At 44.0% G+C, this 24,620-nt stretch overlaps 1 protein-coding gene across 5 annotated transcripts in view; it reads right to left on the bottom strand.

The window, feature by feature from the left end:
• Window positions 1–744: 744 nt before the first annotated feature.
• Window positions 745–24,620, bottom strand: part of fli1 (Fli-1 proto-oncogene, ETS transcription factor) — a 39,455-nt gene continuing 15,579 nt past the window's right edge. For 4 of the 5 annotated variants that reach the window (XM_035385569.1, XM_035385571.1, XM_035385572.1 and 1 more), the window contains 8 exons: window positions 20,567–20,778; window positions 19,820–19,971; window positions 14,945–15,148; window positions 11,466–11,534; window positions 5,307–5,366; window positions 4,724–4,786; window positions 4,398–4,445; window positions 3,414–3,943 (listed from right to left, as the gene is read on the bottom strand). In XM_035385569.1, coding sequence (XP_035241460.1) covers window positions 3,414–3,943; window positions 4,398–4,445; window positions 4,724–4,786; window positions 5,307–5,366; window positions 11,466–11,534; window positions 14,945–15,148; window positions 19,820–19,971; window positions 20,567–20,778 — 1,338 coding nt within the window. Of the gene's footprint in view, window positions 3,944–4,397; window positions 4,446–4,723; window positions 4,787–5,306; window positions 5,367–11,465; window positions 11,535–14,944; window positions 15,149–19,819; window positions 19,972–20,566; window positions 20,779–24,620 lie in introns of all 5 variants that reach the window. The other variant, XM_035385568.1, reaches the window with a different exon arrangement.

Consider the following 24,620-nt stretch of genomic DNA (forward strand, 5'->3'; position numbering starts at 1 on the left):
TGTTTAATACCATTCCTTCATCCCACCTAATGAAGTGCCTAATTTAAAATCATCAGTCAGTATAGTCATCAGAAATCATCCTGAGAAGTCACATTGATTTTGCACCAGGACTTCACTTGTTCCACACACCCATGTACACCCCCACATCCCCACCCTGCAGAAATTCAATGGAAATATGTTTTCGTTCAGCTTCAAACGTGCCCCCCCCTCCTCCCCGTCTCCCAGTTTGTGTCTGGAGGGGTGTCTGGTGCGGAACATAATATGGCTTTCTGGAGCTGTGTTGGCTGGTCCTTGGCACAGTGCTTTGAAAGGCAGGTAGAGCAGGTCGACCAGGGTGGAGGGGGGCCGGAAGGTAGGGGAGGTGGGGGAGGAGGGTGGAGGCCCCCTCCTGACCTCCACAGAGAGGAATACCATTCCAGAAGTTTCCATAATTGCACCCCACCCTCTGCCACTCCTGAGCTGAGCTTGTAGTGTCAGGAGCATGAATAATTTCCATTTTAATTTTGCAAAGTTTACTTTCGTGAATCAATTGCATTGCCTGGAAGTTAAACGAAAAATGTGAAGAAAATAAAAAGCTTAAAACACAAAAACCAAGTTCAGCCAAGGCTGTGCTGAAAACTATTGGGAAAAGGCTAAAGGAGATAAACCAGCAAATCTATACAAAATGGTTTCAGTATTACTGTATATGGAAACATTTGGGCACAAAGAAATGTTTAGGAGATACTGTGAGAGACTTAATGGAAATTGGCTGAAAAGGTGAGTTTATTTTGACTTATTTCAACAAGAGAAAAATATGTGTTCTTTTTATTTTTTGAAGAAAACACATTTATTTTGTCATTTCCCCTATACAACAACCCTTTTACAAAAGGTAATACATAATATATTGCAGGAAAAACAGTAATAACAAAAGAAAGATTACTTGCAAAATTATATATATATATATTTAATATCCAAAGTACATTGCATATATAAAGTAGCAAATTCCCCCTTTCTCTGACTAGCCATGGTGCTAAGAAATGGAAACGGGTTACAATTTTCAGATTATTGCGTTCATGCTACATCTAAAGTGTTTCCCTTATTTTTATTTGCATAACGCAACATAATAAATCAAATAGAGGCTGCAGTACAAAACCTTTTAAGTGTTGCTTACGCTGTCTGCATGGCGTCTCGGGTCCCTTTGCACACATGGAGGGAAGCTGCCTTCTGTTTGAATAGAACTGGGTGATTTTTAAGCACTGATGCTATTTACTTACTAACATTTATAAAAGTCCATAACTCCTGTATCAAATGAAAAGATTGTCTTATGGAATTGACAAGAATTGTGGGTAGATGCTTTAAGGCATTTGGGATTGTATATCGATAGCCACAGCAAGGCACTGGCAGAAACAATTTGTTTTCAGTATAAAAATGAAAGCAGTAATGGCTTGGGGTTGGCTTGACTACTTTGGTAAGTCCCCTTTCTTAGTGCCATCTAGTGGTAAAACCAAGGTACTGTCATTACGTTGGGGAAGGAGCTCACTGGCCAAGACAGAGTGAGCAAATTAGTGAGTGACTACTGTTTCTGGGGCTGCTTATTTGCAATTAAAAGTCAGTTAAAAAAACAAAAAACAAAAAAAAAAACCTATTGCCCAAATGTACAGATAAACAAACAATATAACGATGTACATATCACATATCAGTTACTGATTCTTTTCCAAAAAATTTGCATTTTTGACCGAGGTCAACTCGTATTAATTCTCAAGATCTTTTAATACTGTCATATATGAAAATAAATCTGCATAATTTATACAGTAAGTTGCTTTAACGCTTAGTTGACCAATGTTAAAAAAGAAAAACAAAAAGAAGGAAATAGTTCTGACGAACGCACAGCGTTCGCGAATCCGAGGAGTTCTCTGTTTCTTCACTGTTTGGCGTTTATGTTATAGGAAAACCGGATGATACAACCTCTCTGAATTCGGCTGTTCATAGGAATCCTTACCAGTAAAATAGGAGCCCTACTGACTGATTTAAAAATTGAAATAATGGCACACAACCAGAAATCTATAATGGTACATAGAGTGAAATGTGGGAGTGCAGTTAACATGGCGAAAATGCACCTCTGAACTCTACAAGGGTAATAACATAGGTATAAGTCAGTTGTGCTCCTATCTTATGTGAATAAACAGAGATGAGCTCCATCAATCAGAGTATATTGGTAACAGCTAGTAGAATAATAGATATTTTCCTTCTTCCTGGCTAATATCCACAGGGGCCCAGCAAGTACGGCCAGAAAGTAACTAACCAGTCACCGATGTTGTTGTTCTCTTGGTTGCTACCAACATATTCTGTGAGTGGCGGAGTGCCTCTCTCTGTTTTCTGAGCGTAAGATGAGGTCAGAACTGTCTTATCTCTATTTTATTATCCCAGGAGCTGCACAGGAAGTGGCCTCAGTCCAGAGCCCAGATGTCTGGCAGGCTGGGCAGAAGCTGCGGGCACTCACCGCCCGTGGCAGCAGGCCAGCAGGGACACGGGGGCTCCCCAAGAAAGTTCCTGCTGGGGGGTGAGGGATGGGAGTGTGTGGTCCGGTGGGACTGCAGAGCATTCACATTATTACCAGCCTGTGCCACAGCACAGGGGCCACAGCGACCTCTTATATCTTGTAGTTTCCATGCCAACTGGTTTCATTTCCTGAGGCCGCCCCAACATGGACAAAAAAATAAAAATTAGAACATTAAAAAAACAGCACTCCAGCTCAGGTTTCTCCAACTTCCAGTTTGGAGGAAAAGTCTTCAGTTTGGAGGAGAAATCTCCAGCTGCCAGATTTCCCTCCAGAGCACGAGATGTCCTCTGTTATCCTTTTTTCCCTCCTTTGGAGTGCCCTGTCAGCTCCAGTGGGGGCGGTCCAGACGGGATATGGACGGACGGACAAGCTGACTCAATGTCATTAGAAACTGTGTCGGTGGGGCTCAAAGGGGTTTTTTGGGGACTGGACAATTCAAGACCCACGGGAAGCCAAGGACAGAGTCTGGCAGAGAACACAACAGTTAAAATGCCAATGTGGTCCCATAATGCCCATGATATGGGGGTACAGTTTTTGGGGAGGGGGCAGAGGGGTAATACCCCAGCTCCGAGTGCAGCTTTAAATGGAGGAAGGCACAAAAACACACAAAAAACATACACAGCCCTCCCCGGCCCCACACATAAACAAAAACATTTTTAAACATACTATTAAGTAGTACTCCATTTAAGACTGGATTGTGAAATCCATTGTATTCCTTCTTTTTGAGAAAAGTAAATCCTTAATTTAATCTTTCATTTCATTCAGGCAGTTTCAGAGGTTTTTTCAGATGTAAAGGTGGTCGCCCTTCCCCTGCCTCTGTTTGTGAGTGCGGGGGGTTGGGAGTAGAGGGCGGGGTTGGGGGGGGGGGGGAATTTTAATAGTAGCTGCCCAGGTGGGACGGCACATGAGAGTTGGGGTGGCGGGGCACGTTGGGGTTTGGGTAGATCCCCCCTGCCGGCGAGCTCCAGTAGGGGGCGGTGGGTCCAAAGAAGTTGGAGGAGCTGACGGGCATGGAGGGGGGGTGGGGGGAGACGAAGTTGACCTTCTGCTGGTGGGCGTGGTAGGGGGGCACGTAGGCCAGGTCCGAGGGGTACTTGTAGACCGAGGACTCCGTGGGGTGGGGCTGGAGCGCCTGGGCGATGCCGTGGAAGTCGAACTTGTAGGCGTAGCGCTTGCCGTGCACCTTGGTCATGATGTTCTTGTCGTAGTAGTAGCGCAGCGCGCGGCTCAGCTTGTCGTAGTTCATGTTGGGCTTGCTCTTGCGCTCGCCCCAGCGCCGCGCCACCTCGTCTGGGTCCGTCATCTTGAACTCGCCGTTGGTGCCCTCCCACGTGATGCAGCCGGCGTTGGCGCTGTCCGACAGCAGCTCCAGCAGGAACTGCCACAGCTGGATCTGACCCGAACCTGGGGAGAGAGGGACGGGGAGGATGTCCAATCAGAGTCCCCATTTACATTAACATCCATTATCACTAAAGTGCACATCTGCCGTCAATGGACTTGCATTATCACTAAAGCGCACATATGCTAACATTGAACACCCATTATCATGGAAGCACAGATCCATTGCCATTGGACAAGCATTATGATTGAGGCATAAATCCGTTCTCACTGAACACCCATTATCACTTAAGTGTACATACAGTGTCATGAACGGCCATTTTCACTGGTGTTCCGCTTTGACAAAATCCCTAACATGACCACTTCTCTCCTTGAGGGATTTCACGGTTCCTCCTGACAATCTTAGTTTTGGAGTTGCATATTGATGCCCTTAGAAACTGAAAACAGAAATGCAGCTTGGGATCCCTCAGGCAATACAACAGCAGCCTCTTCCTACAGCACAGAGCCTGAATGTCCTTACCTGGGTTAGCTAACCGACTACTGGTGGGGCCCAGGATCTGGTAGGGATCTGGGGGTACAGAAACACACAGGGTGAGCCCATTATTGTGGGTAATGGGGGGCAGTACAACAGAGTGGTTTATTAATATTAATAATAATAATAATAATAATAATAATAATAATAACAAGAAGAAGAAGAACTTAATTAATGGTTATATAAGAAACCCCTTAGATACAACAAACGGTGCTGATAAGAGGCAGACTTCTGTGAACTGCCCTACAGTTATTATTTTAATTAGCAATGAAAAATAATAATTTTCATGGGTATATAAATGAACAAAGGATCACCTGGCTGTGTCCTCTGCTGCTGCTCAGGAGTCTTGGACATGCTCTGTGTGACCGCCGGCGGGCCTGTGGAGGGGGTGGGGGGAGGGTGGGGTGGGGTGGGACGGGGCGGAAGGACAAGGCAGAGAGAGTGGTTTGGAAATTCAGTCAGGCGGCAAGGTGGACAACCAGGGGCATGCTCTCGAGGCGCGCTGACACAACTCCAGAAAAAACAGGGCAGCAGCCAGCTTCTCTGCTAAGTGCTTAATGGAGCCGAAAGCCTCTGTCCCAGGCCCCGCCCACGGGGCTCTGACTGGCGCGTGCTGGCCTCAGCACGGGCGCACTAAGTGGCTCAGTAAAAACCAGCGCTGCCGCGCCCATAGAAACAGAGTCACTGAAATGGTTCCGGTCCTAAAAAGCCGAGGTCCGGTCACCAGTGTAAACAGAAACCTGGAGGCTGTGTGGTAGAACTGTCACTTCTCATTTTCAGTGGTCTGCTCTGTGGTGGCTAACAGTCTATCTGTCAGTGTGAAACAGATGCTTTGGGAGCAGATCTGGCTGTTGTATATCTGTGGTGGAATGGGCTGGGTCTTGGGTCCTCTCTCACCTTTTCCACTGTGCATGTTGTTCGACCACCCTGTCCTCCGTGCTGATTCGTATGAGGTGTCTGAGAGGAAGAGAAAGAGTGACATGTAAAAAAAAAACAAAAACAAAAACAAACCAGCCTTTAACCTTGAATTAAACAATGAGCGCTTATGTTTTCCATTTAATTATCAAGTATAAAGTATTTAAAACGTGAATGACTTTTAAATACTAAAAAAAACTAGAAATTGTAATTTCCTGTGTGTGCTGTTATTTTTGTTCTGCATCAATTTCACGAAGGACAACTTTTTGTTGACCATTTTCTGTAGAAAGTACAAATTTGTATACAGAAATTTTCAAGTTAAGAGAGAGAGAGGGATATATAAGGAGAGGGAATTTGACCAGAAAACGAGAGAGGGTAGAGAAGAGAGTGATAAAAAAGAAGATTAAAATTGATAACAGTCTTTCCCCAAATCAGAGAAAACCTGCAATATTGTTGACACCAAAATGTGACACCATACATTCCTCAAATGACCTTGAAAAGACCGTACAGTCCAAACACAATATCACCAAACATCAAAACCACCACTGTGAAAAAAGACACATACTGCGACACAAAAGCACAAAACTGACTGTAGTGTATAACTGAAGGGCTTGGCTTTCAGGGCTGGTCTAACACCTGCATCATCCTTCACAGGGGTTCAGTCATGAGTGAGGAGAGACAGGCCCTCATATCTCCCACACAGACAGGCATATCCCCTCTCACCCCCCCCCCAACACCGCCCTGGATTTTGTGAGTAACCAGATTGTCACAGGAAAAAGAAGAGAGGTGTGCCAAGAGACGGCTATAAAAAGCCTCCTCAGCCGGAGATCTGTCCAGAACCTTCTCAGGATATCTGGCTGGGTTTCGCTGCTGGAACTGGAACGCAGTTACGCCTCTAACCTGACAGAACCCGCTAAACGGTTTATGGGACAGCAAGGCCGGCTGAGCCTAATCCATCGGGACTTCTGCGCGGGACACGACTCGCCAACACACGGACGCGCACATAAGTGCACATGCATACACGTACATGCACACACGCGCAAACACACGGTTAAGAGCTAGGTTGTGAAGTATTTCTACTTTTGAAGAGTTAAAAACAGATTGAATCTGGACAGGAAATGCTGGGATCCCATGATGCTATTGGGTGGCTGGGGCAGAAATCGTAAGGAAAGTGCCTTTCTCCACTGAGCGCTAGCGCTAACTGTCTGTCAATGTTTCGCCGCAGCCAGGCTTGTGAATAGACCCATCAGGTGCATTATTGCGTTGCCAATCTGTTCGATCTGTATCTGCATGCTGCTGTTTGGGCTTCTCCCATGCCTCGGCCCCTGTCCCGCCCATCTCTGGGAGCACCGCTCACTGCTGGCGGGAAGTCCCAAACCCCCAAACTGAAGCTGGTTAAGGGCAGTTACACCCGCTATACTGCTGCTATTGACTCAAGCCCCTGGAGACCTGCCAGGTCACCTAAAAATCAGAAACCAATTTAAGCTAAGAAAATAGGTGGTGTGGGTTGACTGTATAATCAGTTAATTTAATTGATAAATTAAACTGCAATAAGAACTCTCCAAGGTGAAAAGTTACTGCTTATTTCATTACCAGCTACCGAGTGTGAGGTAAAACACCACCCTAGGCCCTGGTGAAGACAGACGTAAATATATTTTATGTACTTCTGACAGAGGAGCAGTGCTACATCACGTGTTAATGTGTGCCTTTCTCTTCTGCCATTTAGTGTGTGCTCCGTGCTCTGAGCCTTATGCACATACAAATCTGGTGCAGCTTGTTTAGCTTGGTGCCCTCCTGCGCCCTGATAGGCTCCTCAATGCCCAGAACACGGTGCAACATCGCCCTCTTCTGGACTAATGATATAGAACAACAAATCTTTTTTAATAATAGGACTTGCTTTGTAGTTTCTCAGTAGATTTTTTAAAGTTGTATGAACAGCAAAGTTTGCATCTCCAATCCAGAGCCTACATGAAAACATCTCTCTCAGTGTTATAACCAAAAGCAAGAAAACCTGTATATTTTATGCAATGATCTAAGTAGCATAGCATATAGGATTCACATTTGAAATGCTAATGTTCAGGAAAGGAAAACATCCATACTGTTTACAGTTATGTTGTGTTTGCTATGTGGCCAATACAACATCAACTGCGTGTTTTAATAAGCCATAGAAAAGACAAATGAAGAACAAAAGATGAGAAATAGGAAAGCAAGCACCAAGCATGTTCTTTGTCTCATTACCATAGAAACCAGCTCACTCAGCAAACTGAAGGAAGGAAACATACATTAGAACAATTAATTCCTTCTGCAATTAAGCCATTGTGAGTTTGGCCTCCTATTAACCCTGGGATTGAAAACAAGTCACTTATGTTATACTTTCCAGTATACATTAACACATCACTAGATGGAGCGTATATAGAATATAGACTACACATGCGTATGTCTATGTATGTGTTTATAACAACAAACCCATAGAGGTGAGACTATTCTTTCTCAAGAACCGCTTTTTGGGGGGTGGGGAGGGAGTCGGAGGGGGGAGAAATAACAAGCGGCCTGTTGGATCGCTGCAGAGTCTGTCAGGCCCAATCTGGAGGGGGCCAGAGGGCCAGCCACGGCGCTCTGCCTGCGGTGGGGGGGTCCTCAGAGAGTTGCGTTTCCTGCTCGCCTCGTCTGCAGACAGCCTCTCTTTGTTTAACCGACCCTTCCACCCCCCCACACCCCTTTCCCTCCTGTGAAAAAACACACAGGAGCTGCCTCCTTCCAGGAGAAGGGAAGGGTTACGGACACATGAAAAGAAAGAGAGAGAGAGAAAAGGAGTGAGAGAGAGAGAGACAGACAGACAGACAGACAAAGAGCAAGAGAGAGAGAGGCAGAGAGAGAAGCAGCGAGTGAGAGTGAGAGTGAGAGAGAGGGGGAAGTGGGAAGGGGAGCCCCAGACGAAACACAACTTTGGAATTTGAAAAGAAAACAATTACAATGGATCCCGCTACTGTCTGATAGCACAGATGTGTCAGCTTTCCCCTGTGTCCGTCTCTACGTTATAAAAAAGGGGGGGGGGGAGCTTCTGGCGGCCGCAATGGTGTGACATCACAGAAAAACTCTGGCTGCGGTTAGCATTTATAAATTTGATTAGCCGAATCAAAAGTGCGGCAGGACACAATAGTGAGGCTCAAGTGCAGTACACTGTCCGGGGGCGGGGCCCCATAGTGAGGCTCAGGTGTGGTAAATGGTTTGGTGTGGGACAGAACTGCAGCAGGCGCTTTGGTTGGGTGCACCGTGCCATGCCCCGGCTACAGAGGGAGGCCTGGCTCTCCGCGCCCCGCCCTCGCCTGTCCCCTCAGGCCCCGTCTGACCATTTCCATGGCAGCAGCCTCTGGGAGACTCGGCTGTGGAGCAGCGAGTTCAGGCAGGATCCAGCCTCCACTGAGGGACCAGTGTGGTGCTCTGTGGGAGAAACCCTCGCCGCCCCAGCCAAAACCACACTCTGCCAGCCTGCTGCTCTCCCATGCACCCGCACGGAAGGGTCCGGAACCCAAAATCCACTTTCGGCAGCGTGAGCTCGCATGCGTGTGCGCACGCACAGACACACACACACCTGTGCACATATAGTACATGCAAGCATGTACACAAACACGCATACTGTACATGCATGCGTGTTCAGTCATCGAGTCCACCACTATATATTTGTTTGATTACTTGCTGAGCCAACAGCTTTTGCACAGCTGAAACTCTACATATTAACCACACGTGCAACTGCTCACAATCTGCAACAGTAATACCACCGCTATGGATTTCCCTCTGCAGCTTAATAAGTTTAGTTCCTTAGCCACGGCTCCACAATGCCTGGCTTGTTCAAAGCCGTTTGCCATGTTTACCTCTCCTGCATTTATCGATCACACTTTTCTTAAACAGTTTGTTTCATTAAAAAACCTCTGTTTACCCAAAAGGTTATAAGACCCGACTGCAGCCCTCAATAAATTGTAAGTCAAAAGCCTCTTTTCTGAGCGCACATACACACACACACACACACGATCCCATGTTTATACAGCTCTTGTCTTTTCATTGGGATTGCAGAGCTAGACCTGATGTCAGTTTACCGTTTAACATTTAATGGAAATATAAATATAAATATATTAATGGAAAATGGCTACAGTAATGAGTAGACTGGACAAAACTGCAGGGCGTCAGACAGACACTGCTGTGCTAGGGCTCGGATGGCACCCCACCGTGTCTGGGTCCAAGCGCCACAGAAAGCTGGAGCGGGCTAAATCAACTCCAAGGCACATTCATATCCTGTGTAAACATTTTAGAAGCTTGGAATTATGGGAACCTATCTGCAAATAGTTTTCAGATGTCAAGCTTAGGAATTTGGAATTTTCAATTTCCATGTCACAGCTTTGTTTTGTAATTGTAAAGTAATTCACTGAGTTTCAACTATAGCATAGCAAGAAATGTGACAAAGAACGTTCTCACATTAACTTTTTTTTTTTTTTTTACAAAAATGTCCAGTCAAACCCCATAGCTAAGTCTTGTCAGATCAACCAAAACAAGTAAGAGGACTTGTTTTAGGTGTAAGGGGGGCTCGACTGGGATCTTATCAGAACAGCTTCTTCCCTGAGCCCTACCCAGAGTGCAATACTCACAGAACCCCAAGCCTATCAGTATTATTGCAGCCCTGCTTCCTCCCTCTGGACCAGACTGCCTGGTCCCAGCCACCCTGTCCCCCAGAGCCATGGGGCAGTAATTCCCTGCTGTGTGCCTGTGAGATAACCGCTGGGCCCATGGCAATATCCAGTGTTCTTCCCTTCAGGAGATGGTACCCTGTGCCGTAAGATGTCTGTGTAACAAATCACCTATCAGCTTTTTAAAGATGTGTTTCACATTTAGAACAACGATTACGTCAGGATATACAAGAGATTTATGAGGCTATCAGAACGCTTTCTCTGAAATACACTCACATAAAAACAAACACACACACAAACTCACAGATACATTCATAGTTCCACGATCACGCACACACTCACAGGCACTCACACACATATATTCATACACACACATACATATTCATACTTACACTCTCGCATGCACACACATTCACACTTACACATGTACGGACACAAACACACACACACACACACACACACACATACACACACACGTGAACGTCCATACGCACACACACATACATGTGCACACAGTAAGCATACACCTTTCTACTCACCCCTTCTATCCCTCCCCCATCCCCTCTCCCTTGCCCCACCAGCCCCACGTTCTGACCCTCTGAATCTAATTTCCAAAAAAACAAAGGTATGATTCTCTCTTCTTTTTGTTGCCCCTCACCACCTGTCCCTCTGCTGACTCCTCAAACAACCTGCCCGCGACACAGACTCCTTCTCCCCCAGTCTCAACACTCACACACGCTCCTGCTAATTCTCCACCAGCCAACAACAGAGGCCTGCTTCTGCCTTTTGTCTTGCTAATGCCCCAGTATTGTAGCACTCCCAATGGGCACCCCTCTTCGCAGGTAGGGTATGAATGGGAGGTTGGAGTGGCTCTGTCATTAGCGCTTTGACAAAGGATACACCTGCCAATGGCCGTGTTTACGATCATATCTGCGGCTGCTCAGCAGGGAGAGCAGAGGAGGCGCTGGCAGCCACCTCTGTGACTCAAAACTGAAGTGCTCACCACAGCAAGGATTTGTCTTTTATTGTTTTTGCTAAATAAATAACCGTAGCTACCGCTACTGCTACTGCTATCCTACCTGCCACTGCTGCTGCTAATGTTAACCCACCCATTAATGCTACTGCAACTGCTATCACAACCAGTAATGCTACTGCTACCACTACCATTATCTCACTCAGTTCTACTACCATTAACCCATTCACTAATGATAGTGATGCCCCTATTCCACCTGCAACCGCTGCCTATACAAATATTATATCTGCAAGCAATACCACTGCCTGTACTGTTATTGCAACCACTAGCACTATTACAACCACTACCGCTATCCTATCCATGACTGCTACCGCTATCCCACCTGTTTGGGCTAACATTGTGCCGACTGCTATCCTACCAACTGCCACTGCTGCAGCCATGCTTAACAGTCCCTGGTTTATGGACAGGTGAACATGTACACTGTCTTACCTTCCTTAGCAGCCAGGCGCGGGGGCTGGTCAGTGTGAGATGGAGTGTTGTATGTTAGCGATGAGCTGCCTGTAACACACAAGAGACCAAGTGATGGTGATTAAATGTTCATTTAAATATACTATAAAATTTGTGGAATATGAAAACTTTTTAGTTTCACGCTTCCCTTTAGTACAGACCAAGTAGATGTCACTAAATAGTATTCTGGTGAAAACAGGTTTTATAATTTTGGCTCAGAGTTCCATATATCTGTTTTCAGTCCAAGTGTATTGTTAAGTATCACTTCAGTTTAGTCTTAATTTGAGACCAGTAAAATCCTATGACAACTATTTTATTGCACACAATGGCTCTAAACATTCTATAAGCAGGTTGCCGGTGTGTTTACCAGTACTTACAATTAGCATAATTATGTTAGCTTACAAAAACAACCTTCCCTCTCATTGTCTCCTATGTTACTTTCAAATGCCTTATTCTCCTAGTCTCTGGTCGTCGGACGGCACTTTAGGCAAAATGCAGCAGGATGCAGATTTAAGGGAAACACAAGACCAAAATCAAAACAGAAAAAAATTACCATACAAGGCTCCTTTGGGAAGTTTTTTTTAATTATTATTATTTTTTGGAATGGGAACAGGGAAAAACAACAAAATATAACTGAACTAGTCTTTTTAAAGCTAAGCAGGATGCATTGGCTGCTGTCGAGAGAGGAATTAATTCTTTATTTTTTTGGGGCGGGGGTCTCCAAGGCTGTGTGCTGGGCTGGACTCATATTTTACCTTACGCCTAACCCCCTCCCCCCCTCCCCCTAACAGTTGCAGTCAACTCCTGAATGTGCTGTGGCCAAACAGGGCTGCCATTGTGTGAGGTGGAGTCCCTGCACAGCAATCAAACGCAGCTCCCCATACAAAAATAATTCCATGGGCGAGCGAGCGCTGGGGTGGGCGTGCAGGCCTGGGATGCATCCTGAGAGAGGGGTTAACCCTTTCCCGCCCAGACATACCACAGACAGGGCCTCTGGTAAACAGAGAGAGAGCGTCCCAGTGTTCCAGTGGCACAGTAGGAAGGCAGTGTGACCTTTGCCCCCTTAGGCTACACCTGCACATGCTCTGTGGACGTTTTATTCTTTAAAAGATGCTGCACGCAGTGACTGTGTGGCCACCTGCGGCCTTCGGTATAGAATATGTGGTTTCAGCCTCCTGTATTGTCACTGTTTATCCTCTAGGGGTCTGCAGCACATGCAACCAAAAAACCACTGCGGGACCGCTGCCCGTCACAGGCGCCTCTCCCCTCAGTTTGCCCCAAAGTCCCAGGCCAGGGGGTGGGTGGCCTTCTTGGCAGCAGTACAGGCTGCTGGCCTTGCTAACAGTGCTAATCTGCAAATAGAAATGACTAAAGCAGAGAGCTTAAAAACAGAGAAAGGGAGGGGAGAGCGAGAAAAGAGTAGGACAAAATTAAACGTGAAAGGAGGAATGGAAAGAGCAAAGAGAGGGAGTGGGATTGAAAGGGTTAGAGGACAGGGAAGACGTAGAGACAGAGGGCAGAAGAAAAAACAATGAAAGAGGTGGAAGTAGAGAGACAGACATGCCAGAAACAGACAGACTGACAAAGAGAATGTTTATGGCCTGTAAACCATGAGAGGGAGAGGAATATGACGAGCGCCATGGGAGGGGGCTCTCTCTCGCTCCCGCTTGCCCCTGGCCCCCCTCCCCCCCGCCGCAGCGGTCCTGCCGGGACGTCTGGAGTGGTGAAACCAAACCGCTCCATCATGTGACGCTCAACCACTCCTGCGGCTCTAGACATTCAAGCCCCCCCCCCCCCCCCCCCAAAAAAAAAACCCAAAACAGACGTGCGTTTTCTGCGAGTGCTTTGCCACAGGATACATTTGTTCCTCACAGTATTAGGGGAGGGGGGTAACACGTGGCATCAAACCCACGCACACGGGTGCGATAACAAAAACAGTCCGTAGACTTTCCTCTGACAGGATAATTTGGACAAATTCTCAAATTGCGCCCCAAATTGAAAGCACATTGGCGCGCTAGGGCAATCGCTTCAAAGATCTGGATAGAGGACATACGTAGCGTGCAGACAATCAGCCTTTTACCCAGTGATGGCAAGATACAAAAATCCACAAATGCATTGAATACCTCAGTGTATGTGTACATGTATGTGTGTATATGTGTACATATGTACGTATGTATGTTTATGTGCGTGTGTGTAAATATATATTTATACTCACATACACACACAAACATATGCGCATGTGTCTGTGTGTGTGTGTGTGCATTTTTATTCTAAATAACCTTTGGCATATTTTATTGGCCGAGCCCTGCACTGCTGTGGCCTGAGGGCGGGGTCACATCTCTTTTCTGCTGTGAATGAACTTAATGACACCAAAGAATGTTAATCAGAGTTTGGATAAACAGAGACAGCCCCCTCGCTATAACACACATCCGTAGCACTGCTGACGGACACTGCCAGGCCTGTAATCACTAAACACTTCCCTACCCCGCTTTCCGGTGTTTGGCTTTCCCTCCGAACGGGAAGCCCCAGAGTCAATCCAGTCCTCACGAGCCAAGGAACTGCGCTATTTTCTGGAGTGTTTCAGAATAAACCATGACTCCTCCCCAACCCCCACACCTCGCCACCTTCTGTGACTCTCCTGTTCATTACTGCTATTGATTGATTTTTTGGGAGTGGGTGGTCCTCCCTAATTTTGTGCATCCGCTGCACCCTGTTTCCTTGAGTTTCGTGCCTGGATGGAAGCATCAGTCTGTTGCATCTTCCCTGAATGCTGGCCACCTTTGGCGGGCGCTTGCATGCTTTTTCGCCCACACAGGGCTGGTGCCAGAGAGCCTGAATGTCCCTCTGAAACGTGTGCCCTTTTGCAAAGATGACACATGCTGCCGGCCCTGGTGACACACAGGACTTGGAGATCAGAGCCGGTCAGAAGTGCTATCCCTGCATCCGTCGCGTTTCCTCCACCACCCCAGCCATGGGCTGACAAAGACCTTCCCATGATGCCACGGTTGCAGATCATCACGATTCCGGGAATCTCATCAAATAATCTCTCTCTGCTGGGACACACCCACTAATAACTGTGTCATAATATTTGGGGAAGTGCAGCTGCAGCCGTCATTTGCGCTGGCTGTCGGACCTGAGCCCTGGCAGAGGATCTGAATCAGACGGTGCTTGATGCGGGACAGGCTCAGAAGAACAGCCATCCTTGCTGCTCACTACTCCTCTCTGCAGAGGACAGTCATCACAGTCATCACACAGAGCCTCTGAGCCTGCTGGGAAGGGCTGGTTCCCCCCTTGGGAAGGCCAGGTAATTCCCAGGGGAGGGCTGGTTCCGCCTTTAAGAATGTGTGTGTGCATGAGTGTGTGTGTGTGTGTATACCTGCCTGTATGCACGTGTGTGTGTGAACCTGCATATTTGTATGTATGTGCGCATGTGAACCAGACGGCGAGACGCCTGTACTTACTTTCCCTGAGGTAATTGAGATGCGAGAGCAGGACATCGGCATTGTAGACAGAGGTGAGCCTCATGAAGTCTTCCTTGCTCATTTTGCAGAGCTCCTTGCCATCTGTGTTCTGGAAGAGCGCCGTGTCAATCTCCAGCAGGCCGTACTCCTTAATGGCCCAATCCAGCCACTGCCTCACGTGGTCATGTGACCAGAGGGAGGGGTCTGCAGAGAGGGAGGATACAGGGCATGGTTACAGTTAGGTCACAGGAGAGTGGTTTGAATGCTCATATAGTGCCTGTCCCCACATGTCAATTTCATTTGTTTTCACGGTCCGTCTGCTCATTTAAGAGCCATATTTTTTACTCTGGTTTGCCACAGAATATATATATATATATATATATATATATATATACACACACACAGCATTTTACATAAATGTCAAGTTATGCATGCATTCAATCATGCTTCAGTTGGTTTTCTCTTTCACCCATTCATACTTGGTTTGTTATTTTTTACACAATCTAATTTATTTTCTCACTCATACATAGAAAACTTGCTCAAGACAAATTATTCATACATTAATTCAGACACTAATTCATGCACTAGTTCATTTATTTCTGGTTCCTCCTATCATCTATCCATACATTAGTTGGCATGTTTTTCATTTATATAGTAACATTGCTAACCCCTTACATGCCACAGTAATTCAATCATGCATGCATTCTCATTCATCCCTGCATCTATTAGTTCACTCCTTCATTTGTCTGCTCACTCATACAAGTGCAACCCATTCAATACATTAATCCATTCATTTATTCATCATTGCTTTCCTTTATGCATTGCTGAATCTATTAATTCAATCACTTCATACATCATGAAATATTTCTTTTTAATATTGTAATGTTAATTCCTTGTTTTCCAGACTAAACCCAGGGTGAGCAAACTCAGTTTATGAGAGAAATTGTCAGAATTTCATGAGCAAAACCACAGATTAAATTCTCCCAAAAGCCCACTAATATATAAAAATAAATATTAACAAGTGTAAAAGGCTTTTCTTTTCACACGCTAAACTTTCCATTATGTTCAACGACTGCCAAAAAAATCACAATGACACATGCTTAAACCCCTCAAGTCAAACTGAAGAGCAAAGTGTGCCGCGGTTAAACAGAATGGAGCCATGTGTTTGCAGTAACTTGCAGTCGTCCCTCTCTGTAGGACGTAGAGGTTGCTGTCCTCCTTGGCTCAGTCACCCCTGCCCAGTCTCTTTGGCATCTAGGTACATGAATTTGGTCCCCGCTCTCAGACACTCTCCCTGCACAGGCTGGATATCCTCAGAGCAGCCATGTATGGCACAATAATCACATCTTGTAGGGATAGCGGCCCTAAGAGAGCGGGTTGCAAGTAGCTATTATGTGTGAATCAACTGGCCTATTTGAATGTTAATAGCGGCTATTTACCAATATGGAGTCTTTATGTGTTTAGTCATTGGACTGTGTTTAGTGTTCAGTCACAAAGGCATCAAAGAGCCTTCTCCCTTGGCCTAGCTGAACAGATGCAGGCATAACACAGACACACACATATCTATTCGGCATTAGCATTTCATTATGGAGATGGAGACAATGATTACAGCTGGCCCCATTTAAATGAGAAAGCAAAAAAGAAAAAAAAAGAAAAAAGAAAAAAAGAAACACCCGCCATATCAATGAATTAAATTCCCCCTCAGAGTCTAACACAAAGAACAATGAAATCTCACCTGCAGGAGGTGTTTCTGAACAGGCAGTTAGACAACCCCTCTTTTTTCCATCTAATTAAAATTTTAACACAATGACATAAGTAAAAGTATAAATGCATCAATCATGAATTTAAAAATGCCATTAGCATGCCATTATTATGGAAAAATATGAGTGCGTTAATAAAAGCATGCAATTTATGTCTGCACCGGCATGAACCTACTGTACCTCCTTTTTATATATTCAATGCTTTCACTCCAGATAAGTATTTTATATCTCTACCAAAAAAAATTACATAAAGATTAGTAAGGTATTTCTTTATATCAGGCATACTAAAACCTTTGTCTTGGTGGGTTGCAGAGTATTTTGTCTCACCGTTACTCAGATTGATCATACGTGCAGTTCCCCCAATCTACGCATTTCCAATGCATTTTTCCCATAGGGATTAGATTTTTCCCCCCGACAATAAGGTTTGTGGTGATCATAAGCCCAAAAGAGCTTCACGTTTTGTTCTACGATTTAAATGACACCCATTAATATCAACACCTTGGATTTCCAAACTGTTATGCACTTTTAAACAGTAGGTTGATATTGAAACTACAACAACCGTCACCCTAATTTCAATACTAGCCCGCATGCGCGGGACAACCGTCGTAGTTAAATATAGCAACTTGTTGGTAACTTACTTTTTTAAAGCACATAACGCCTTCGAAATTCACGGTTGAGATATTAATCTAATTTATCCCGTAGAACAAAACGTGTAACTCTCGTAGTATTACGTTAACCATAGACCTTATTTTCGGCAGAAAACGAAATCCCTATGGGGAAAAAATCATCTGCCGAGGGAACCCATCGCGGATGAAACATCCCGGTTGATTTACAAAAAGACGTCATCACTGTAAACACTCTATTCTGCCCGTCAGTTTGCAAACTAAAGGTGAGTATGACGAATAGTAGATGTACGAGAATAGGGAAAAAACACATTTTTTAATGTTGGGTTCCCTTTGGGAAATATCAAGCTAGCTTAATTGCTGGTTATCTAGTTAATAAAATTAGATTTCTGGCAGTTAATACCTTTCTACCCAGGTGGTTTCCTATCATGGGGTTAACACACGTCCCTGGAAATTCGTACTAGACTATTTTGCAGTCATTGAGAGCACGCGGAAAATGAGACAATTGCTAAAAACAACCAGTAATGCCAATAAAACGAAGCAAAGCGCACTGCAACGCGACAAACAAAATAAACACGGCAACGCGTCGCGACTGAGTTTAAAGTTATAGCCTATGACTGGCCCCACAGATCGGTTTTCGGAATTTACACGTTACAGCAAGTTTTATTGCTATATTTTCTTCACTTACTACTGTAGCTTGATCTTAGCAACTTTGCACCGTTGCTAGTCAAATATGTTATCAGATATCTAGTTTAGGTTGCTAGCTAATGTGACAGGACAGGGTTTTTTAAAAGAGAACTTGCAATAAAATGGGGGAAACGAATGATTGAAGAAATAAATTGTATGGTGGACATAAACCAACTATGGTTTCCTCCCACAGTCCAAAGACATGCAGGTTAGATTAACTGGAGAGTGTAACTGGCCCCTAGGTACTGTATGAGTGTGTGTGTGTGTGTGTGAATGGTGTCTGTGCCTTGTGATGGATTGGCAGCCTCTTCAGGGTCTATTCCTGCTTCTCACCCATAGACCGTATAGCTCTCACCCAATGCATGCTGCCTTAGGCTCTGGCACCCCCTGTGACAATGACCAGCAATAGGTACACTAGATAATGGATGGATGGGCGAATGGACATAATACATCCACATTTTGTTTGTGCCCCCTGAAAAGTTTTTGGTGCACTATGCCCCTGCTGGCAGTGTTTGCATAGTGGCTCATAGTGGCCTGCTTTGTTAGAATTCAAAGCACTTGTAATGAATTTGAGTGTCTTTCAAGTGTTTTGCCCTATTCTTTAATGTGGGCAGTTTACATACTGTAGTGTAAGTGATAGGTGGCTCAGTCATGTGTAATGTTTCATGCACCAGTTTACCATTAATCTAGAATACTGCCAACATTTATTGGAATATTATTGTAATCTTATTGTGCATAATGTGGGGTATTAGTATCTCCATGATATATATTATCTGTTCAACTTTACAGTGTTCTGATATGTGCTAGATTTCCCTTAGAGTGGTTATAAATGGTAACATTTGTAAAATGTTATCCCATCCCCCTGTAACAAAAGATTAGGCCTACATGCTGTAGAGTACACAAAAATATACAAGAATGAATGATTACATATTTAGGTATGTGTAGCACAGTGTGTTACAATTTTTCTGCATTACAAAAAGCATTTTATTCATTTTTGGAGAGGTTTTTGGACCCAAAGATATCTTAGACCCCTATACTGATTGTAGTTCCCACTTGAAAATGATGCAAAAGTGAGTTTCATGAGTCCAAACTGTTGATTTGCAGTCCAATATTTGACTGTATTGATTTACGGCAATGCACATTTTGGATAGTTTTGGAGACACAGAGGGACACCAGGGTACACTGCTTACTTTTTGCTTCATATATTTTTAGTAGTTCTTGTGTATCACCCTCAGATTTTGTACGCTTGTGGTCAAGTTCATTGATTAGTGTATGATCGAGGACATGTATAGTTTTACCTGCTTTATAGGCTATATGTCATCTCTCAGTATTTAATTTCAAACTAAAGGAAACCAACTTCATTTTTGCACAAATAATTGTATTTGTGGCACTATATATCTGCTTAAAATATAAACATCAACTAATCTAAGTCTCTGTGATGCTCACATCTGGAATTATAATGCTTTAAATAGAACGCCCCCAAAATGGGTGAGGATTGGCATATGTGTGAAGGGGTTAAGATAAAAACTAAAACCTCTCCCTGTTATTCTCTGGGTCCAAGTTTCAGAACCACTGATCTGCACTTTATCAAGTTCATACTGATGTTTTTTTTGTGTGTAAAGAATACTACAGGTACTCTTACGGTAATTTATATGATGTTTATGAGGACTGTTGTTTATACCACTTTCATGCAGACTGTCAGTTATATCACATTTATGCAGACCGTTATACCTCGTTTATATGGAATCTATTTCGGATTGTTTGTGAGGAATACTGCAAGAAGCACAGGTGGGTGGTGCTCTCACCTGCAGGAACGATGACCCGCCTCTCATTGGTGGTCATGTTTGGGGGTGGTCCATTTTTTTCATCCATATAGCTCCCGTAGTTCATCTGAGAGCCGTCCGTCCCACCCGCCAGTTTATTGCATTTCCCCACACTGCAGTCGACCGGGGACTCCCTGCAATGGGGGCAGGCAGAATGAATGGGGGCGAGATCAGGGGTAAGGGTGTTGGGGGGGGCGGGGCAGAATATATCAGGGGCAGAGTCAGTGGTGAGAGTGTGGGTGGGGCAGAATGAATGGAGGCAGGGTCAGGGGTAAGGGTGTTGGGGGGGGCGGGGCAGTGGTGAGAGTGTGGGTGGGGCAGAATGAATGGAGGCAGGATCAGGGGTAAAGGTGTGAGGAGGCAGAATATATGAGGGGCAGAGTTAGGGGTGAGAGTGTAGGGGGGCCAGAATAAATGGAGGCAGGGTCAGGGGTAAGGGTGTGGGGGGGCAGAATAAATGGGGGTAGAATAGGGCCAAGGGTAAGGGTGTGGGTGGGGCAGAATGGATGGGGGCAGAGTCAGGGGTAAGGGTGGGGGTGGGGTAGAATAAATGGGGGTGAATCGTGAAACATATCTGTTTTAATGGAAATGATTGTGTGCCTGTGTGTGTGTTTGTGTGTGTGTGCATGCATGTGTGTGTGTGTGTGTGTTTGCGTGCACGCATGCGTGTGTGTGTATGAATTATGGATGTCCCAGTGTACACTGCAGTGAATCCAGCCCCAACTCTACCTGGATCCATTAATGTGGTCATATTCCCGCTTGACATTGACGCGTACGGGCTGGCTGATCCACTCTTGCTGTGGGGGTAAGGGGTTGATCTTGTGGGGCTGTCCGTAGTCCTGTGCGCCCGATGCAGTCATGTCAGCCTTGGGGAGAGGAGCAGCAGCAGCGTATGGCGGCTCGAACAAAGACTGATCTTCGCTCACCACTGACAGCGCCTCCTAGTGGGCAGGAGGAGAAAAAAGCAGATGCTCATTTAACAGATGCATCCAGATATTACAGTATTACAGGTGCACATCACCCATGGACATTCATTCAAGTGATAATAAACATTAGAACTCCTGACATGTCATGGAGTGCATGTATTAATTTGTGTATGAACAAGGCGCTTCAGTATTAAGGACCACAACAAGTGAACAAATGTCCTAAATCACAGAAATCATATTTTCAGGACAAAAACGTACATTTATAAATTTTGTTCCAGTGTATTCATCATTTGAATGACCTGCACGGAAGATGCACTAAATATGCTATCTTCACTGGCAAGCCAATGAAATCTCTAAAACGGTATTTCTTTATGCAAAATTTTTTTTTTCTTTTTTAGAAACAAATTGGCTAGGAAATGGTGATCACTTTGAGAAAAGCAAAGTGCATTATATCCATTTGCATTTGTGCAGTTTTGTGTAAAGCATTACAGTTAAGATAATGCCAGTATCAGGACTGTGGCAGAAAGATAAAAAAAAAATTCATGTTATATGGGGGCTGAACTCAGGTTGTGTTAGGAATGAACCCAGGCCCAGGTTGTATTTGGGCTGAACCCAGGCTCAAGTTCTAATAGGGCTGGACCCTGGCTTAGGTGTTTTGGGGGCTGAACCTATAGGCTCAGGTTCAGTTAGGGCTAAATTCAGACTCCTCTTCTATTAGGGCTGAACCTTGGCTCAGGTTCTGTTAGGGCGAAACCCAGGCTTGGCTGAAGTAGTCTCTGTCTGGCACATTCTGCAGCCAATGTAGACTCATTAGATGAAGACTAACCAAACTGAACAAAAGCAAAATGCTATCTTTGCAAAAAAAAAAACATTTAAAGAATGAAAAGACATGATAGATGACAAAAAAGTACAGTTTACCTGATTTGTGAAATGTGCATTTTTATGATATTCTGAGCCTTGCAAGCATTCGACAATCTGTGTTTTTTAAAAGAAAAGCTTGTTGTGGCATAGTAATATAATAACCTGCCTGCTTTATACAGACGTGTGTGTCTAATCTTGTCTTAAGTACTGGGTGCGGCCATTTAGGTATTAATAATAGAGGTTATTTTATGTGCAAAAAACACATTCTGAAATAACAGTGTCCTTATATAACAATTAGTATTCAAAGCTAATATAATGGCACTTTACAAGCAAAAGGGTTTTCTATGTGAAATGGTTTTCTTGTTGCTTGTAAGAAAAGAATATAGAAAGAAGGACCAAGAATACATACATAATGACATGGAATCCAGTTGTTGCATGTAATATATCTCACTATTTTCCATTAATTTCTCTAAAACTTATGAATCTTATACAGCTTAGTGTAAAGGACACATGTAAAGGACGCGCTGTAAAGCAGTGGTTCTCAAACTCGGTCCTGGAGGCCCCTGTGTATTCTGGTTTTCGTTCCAACCACAATTGCAATCCCAGAATTTTAACAAGCTGTTAATTTTTCTTAATTGGCTGCATTTCATGCTTTAAAGGGATTATTTACTCTCTTAAACCACATTATGCCAGAAATAGCTATGCATTACATAGAAGTAGGTGTTTTTATCAAATGAAAGACTAAGGTTAATTGATAGGTTCCTAATTTGGTTGTTGAACTCATATTTTATTTCTTTAAAATTTTCCTAAACTTATTAGCTCAGGGAACCTTTTGGGTTCTTGACTGCCTGAAAACTGGCTCATTGCACCAGTGTCTGCTGCTTGCTTGCCTGGAATGGATGTCTTGTGATCGATATTAATTCATGTGGGCCTCCTGCTAGCATATTCAAGTAAGGTCACGGTTCTTTCTATCTGCAGTTCTGTTGACCCTTTAGTGAAAACCACTGCCATCAATAACTCAACTTAGCAAGTGCTTCTTTTCTTTCAATTTGTTCTGTAAGATAGTCATTTTGTCAGACACTGAAATGAGCAGAAATTATAACACTGTGTAAATTTGTTTTGCAAAACAATGGCCTAAGATTAGTCACATTTGTTCCATCTATTGCTGTCTCACCATATTGAATGACACTGAACTATGTCTAAATACCCGTTGTTCTCTAGTGCTGGTTCAAAACAACTGAGAACAATCTATGGGAGTTGGTGGGATTTGATCCAAACCAAACCCTTCAGGCCATTGCAAGACCGGATAATGCCATGCCTGGAAAATCAGCTGCAGTTGTTCTACCTTTTCCATCCAGGTGAATTCAATAATCATCAAGAATAGCCACAAGCGTATTTATCAGAGTCAGGCCAAACCGAAATATTTAAGCTCTTTAGATTTAGGTAAAATGCTGTCTAAATGATTAAAGTATTTCAAAACATGATTTGACCCAAGTCTGGTTTTCACACATTACTATTTTCTCCAACGTGCTTAAGATATTGGCAAAAATATTTAGCCTCCCTACTCCTGAGAAAAAATATTCCCTCCATCTGGACACTAATTAGATGCAAAGAAGTTATTTTTATTCTGAGGAGGCATTCCAGTGGTGTATTGTTTTAGCCTGAAATATGCACAGTAAGTATTACATTTTATGAAAATAAGTTTTTAAAATGTGTTCATATTGCTTTAATTTGTTTGGATCGCTTTATATAAGTGGGCTCTACTTTTCCTGCACATAGTTTACCAGTTTTGCAGTTAGCAGTAAACAGCTTCATAATGGTGTTATGGTGGAGAATTTTCCTAAATTGCAGAAGTATAAAGAAAAGAGTCCCAAACTATGCTGGAAAGCTGTGAGTAAAATGAGCAGTAAAATGGTATTGAGAAGATATCAGGAAACTAGCAAATGAACACAGGGCTATGCTTATAGAGGGAAGCTCATAAGCACCAAATGCATGCTGGCAAAATGAATTGCATGTGAATACCATTTCTGAAACGGATCTTGGAGAGTGCACTGCACAGATGCAAACCGCCTACCAAATACAGTACTAAAGCTGTAAATACCTGATGACAAATGGCACAAAATGCTGCCTTAATTAGAATCTCATAAACCAAGCCAAAGGTTTTTTTTCCATAACATTTTTACAACGGGTTTTGTTATACTACACAATTTAATCAATCATGTTACCTTTTTTAAGAAAGTAATAACATCAGTAAAAGTTTACTGTAGGACATTGTGGTTGATAACAAATATGAAATGAAGGCTTACAGTTTATGGAAGCAGATAGGCCTACATCTCAACCTATCGTTTTCTACTGGCTAGCTTGGCTTTAGCACTACCTCTGTAGTATCTCTGCTTTGCTCTTATCTGTGTAGCTCCGACCTATCTCCTCTGGCAGCGCTGTGAACGCGCAACAGGATTCACAGGCAGGTAGAGAAGCCTCCTTGCAGGGAGCTATCCTGATTGGTTGTTAAGATTCCGGTGTGGTGAAATATGCAGTGACTGAATCAGAGCCTGGGGTAGTCAGAGAGGCCAGATTGTTTTGCTTAGAGCTTTTAATTTATAAATATCTGTTGGGATGTGAAGGACATTTTTACCAAAGTGTTTAGTGTGCACACACATGTGCATTATACTTTATTTTCTTTTGGAATTTAAAGGAGACTGATGTGTGTCTGATTTCATTAGGATCAGGACCTATAAGTGATTAAACATCTTTTAAAGCAGTTAATTTGTCGAGGTGATAGGAATCAGGCATACGTCTGGGTGAATGCAATTTGCATAGAGAAACAGAATCAGAGCTGGACATTCCAGGGGTCAAAAAGTAAAAGTCCTGCCATGTATTTCATCCACCCCTGAACTCAGCCAGCTGATTTAGCTCTACCTCCTGGCTGAAGAATGGTGCTCATTAGCAAATCCAGGTGACTTGAACAAAATCCTGGGATGAACTTTTACTTTCTG

This window comes from Anguilla anguilla, chromosome 12, assembly GCF_013347855.1.
Source record: "Anguilla anguilla isolate fAngAng1 chromosome 12, fAngAng1.pri, whole genome shotgun sequence".
Classification (NCBI taxonomy): domain Eukaryota; kingdom Metazoa; phylum Chordata; class Actinopteri; order Anguilliformes; family Anguillidae; genus Anguilla; species Anguilla anguilla.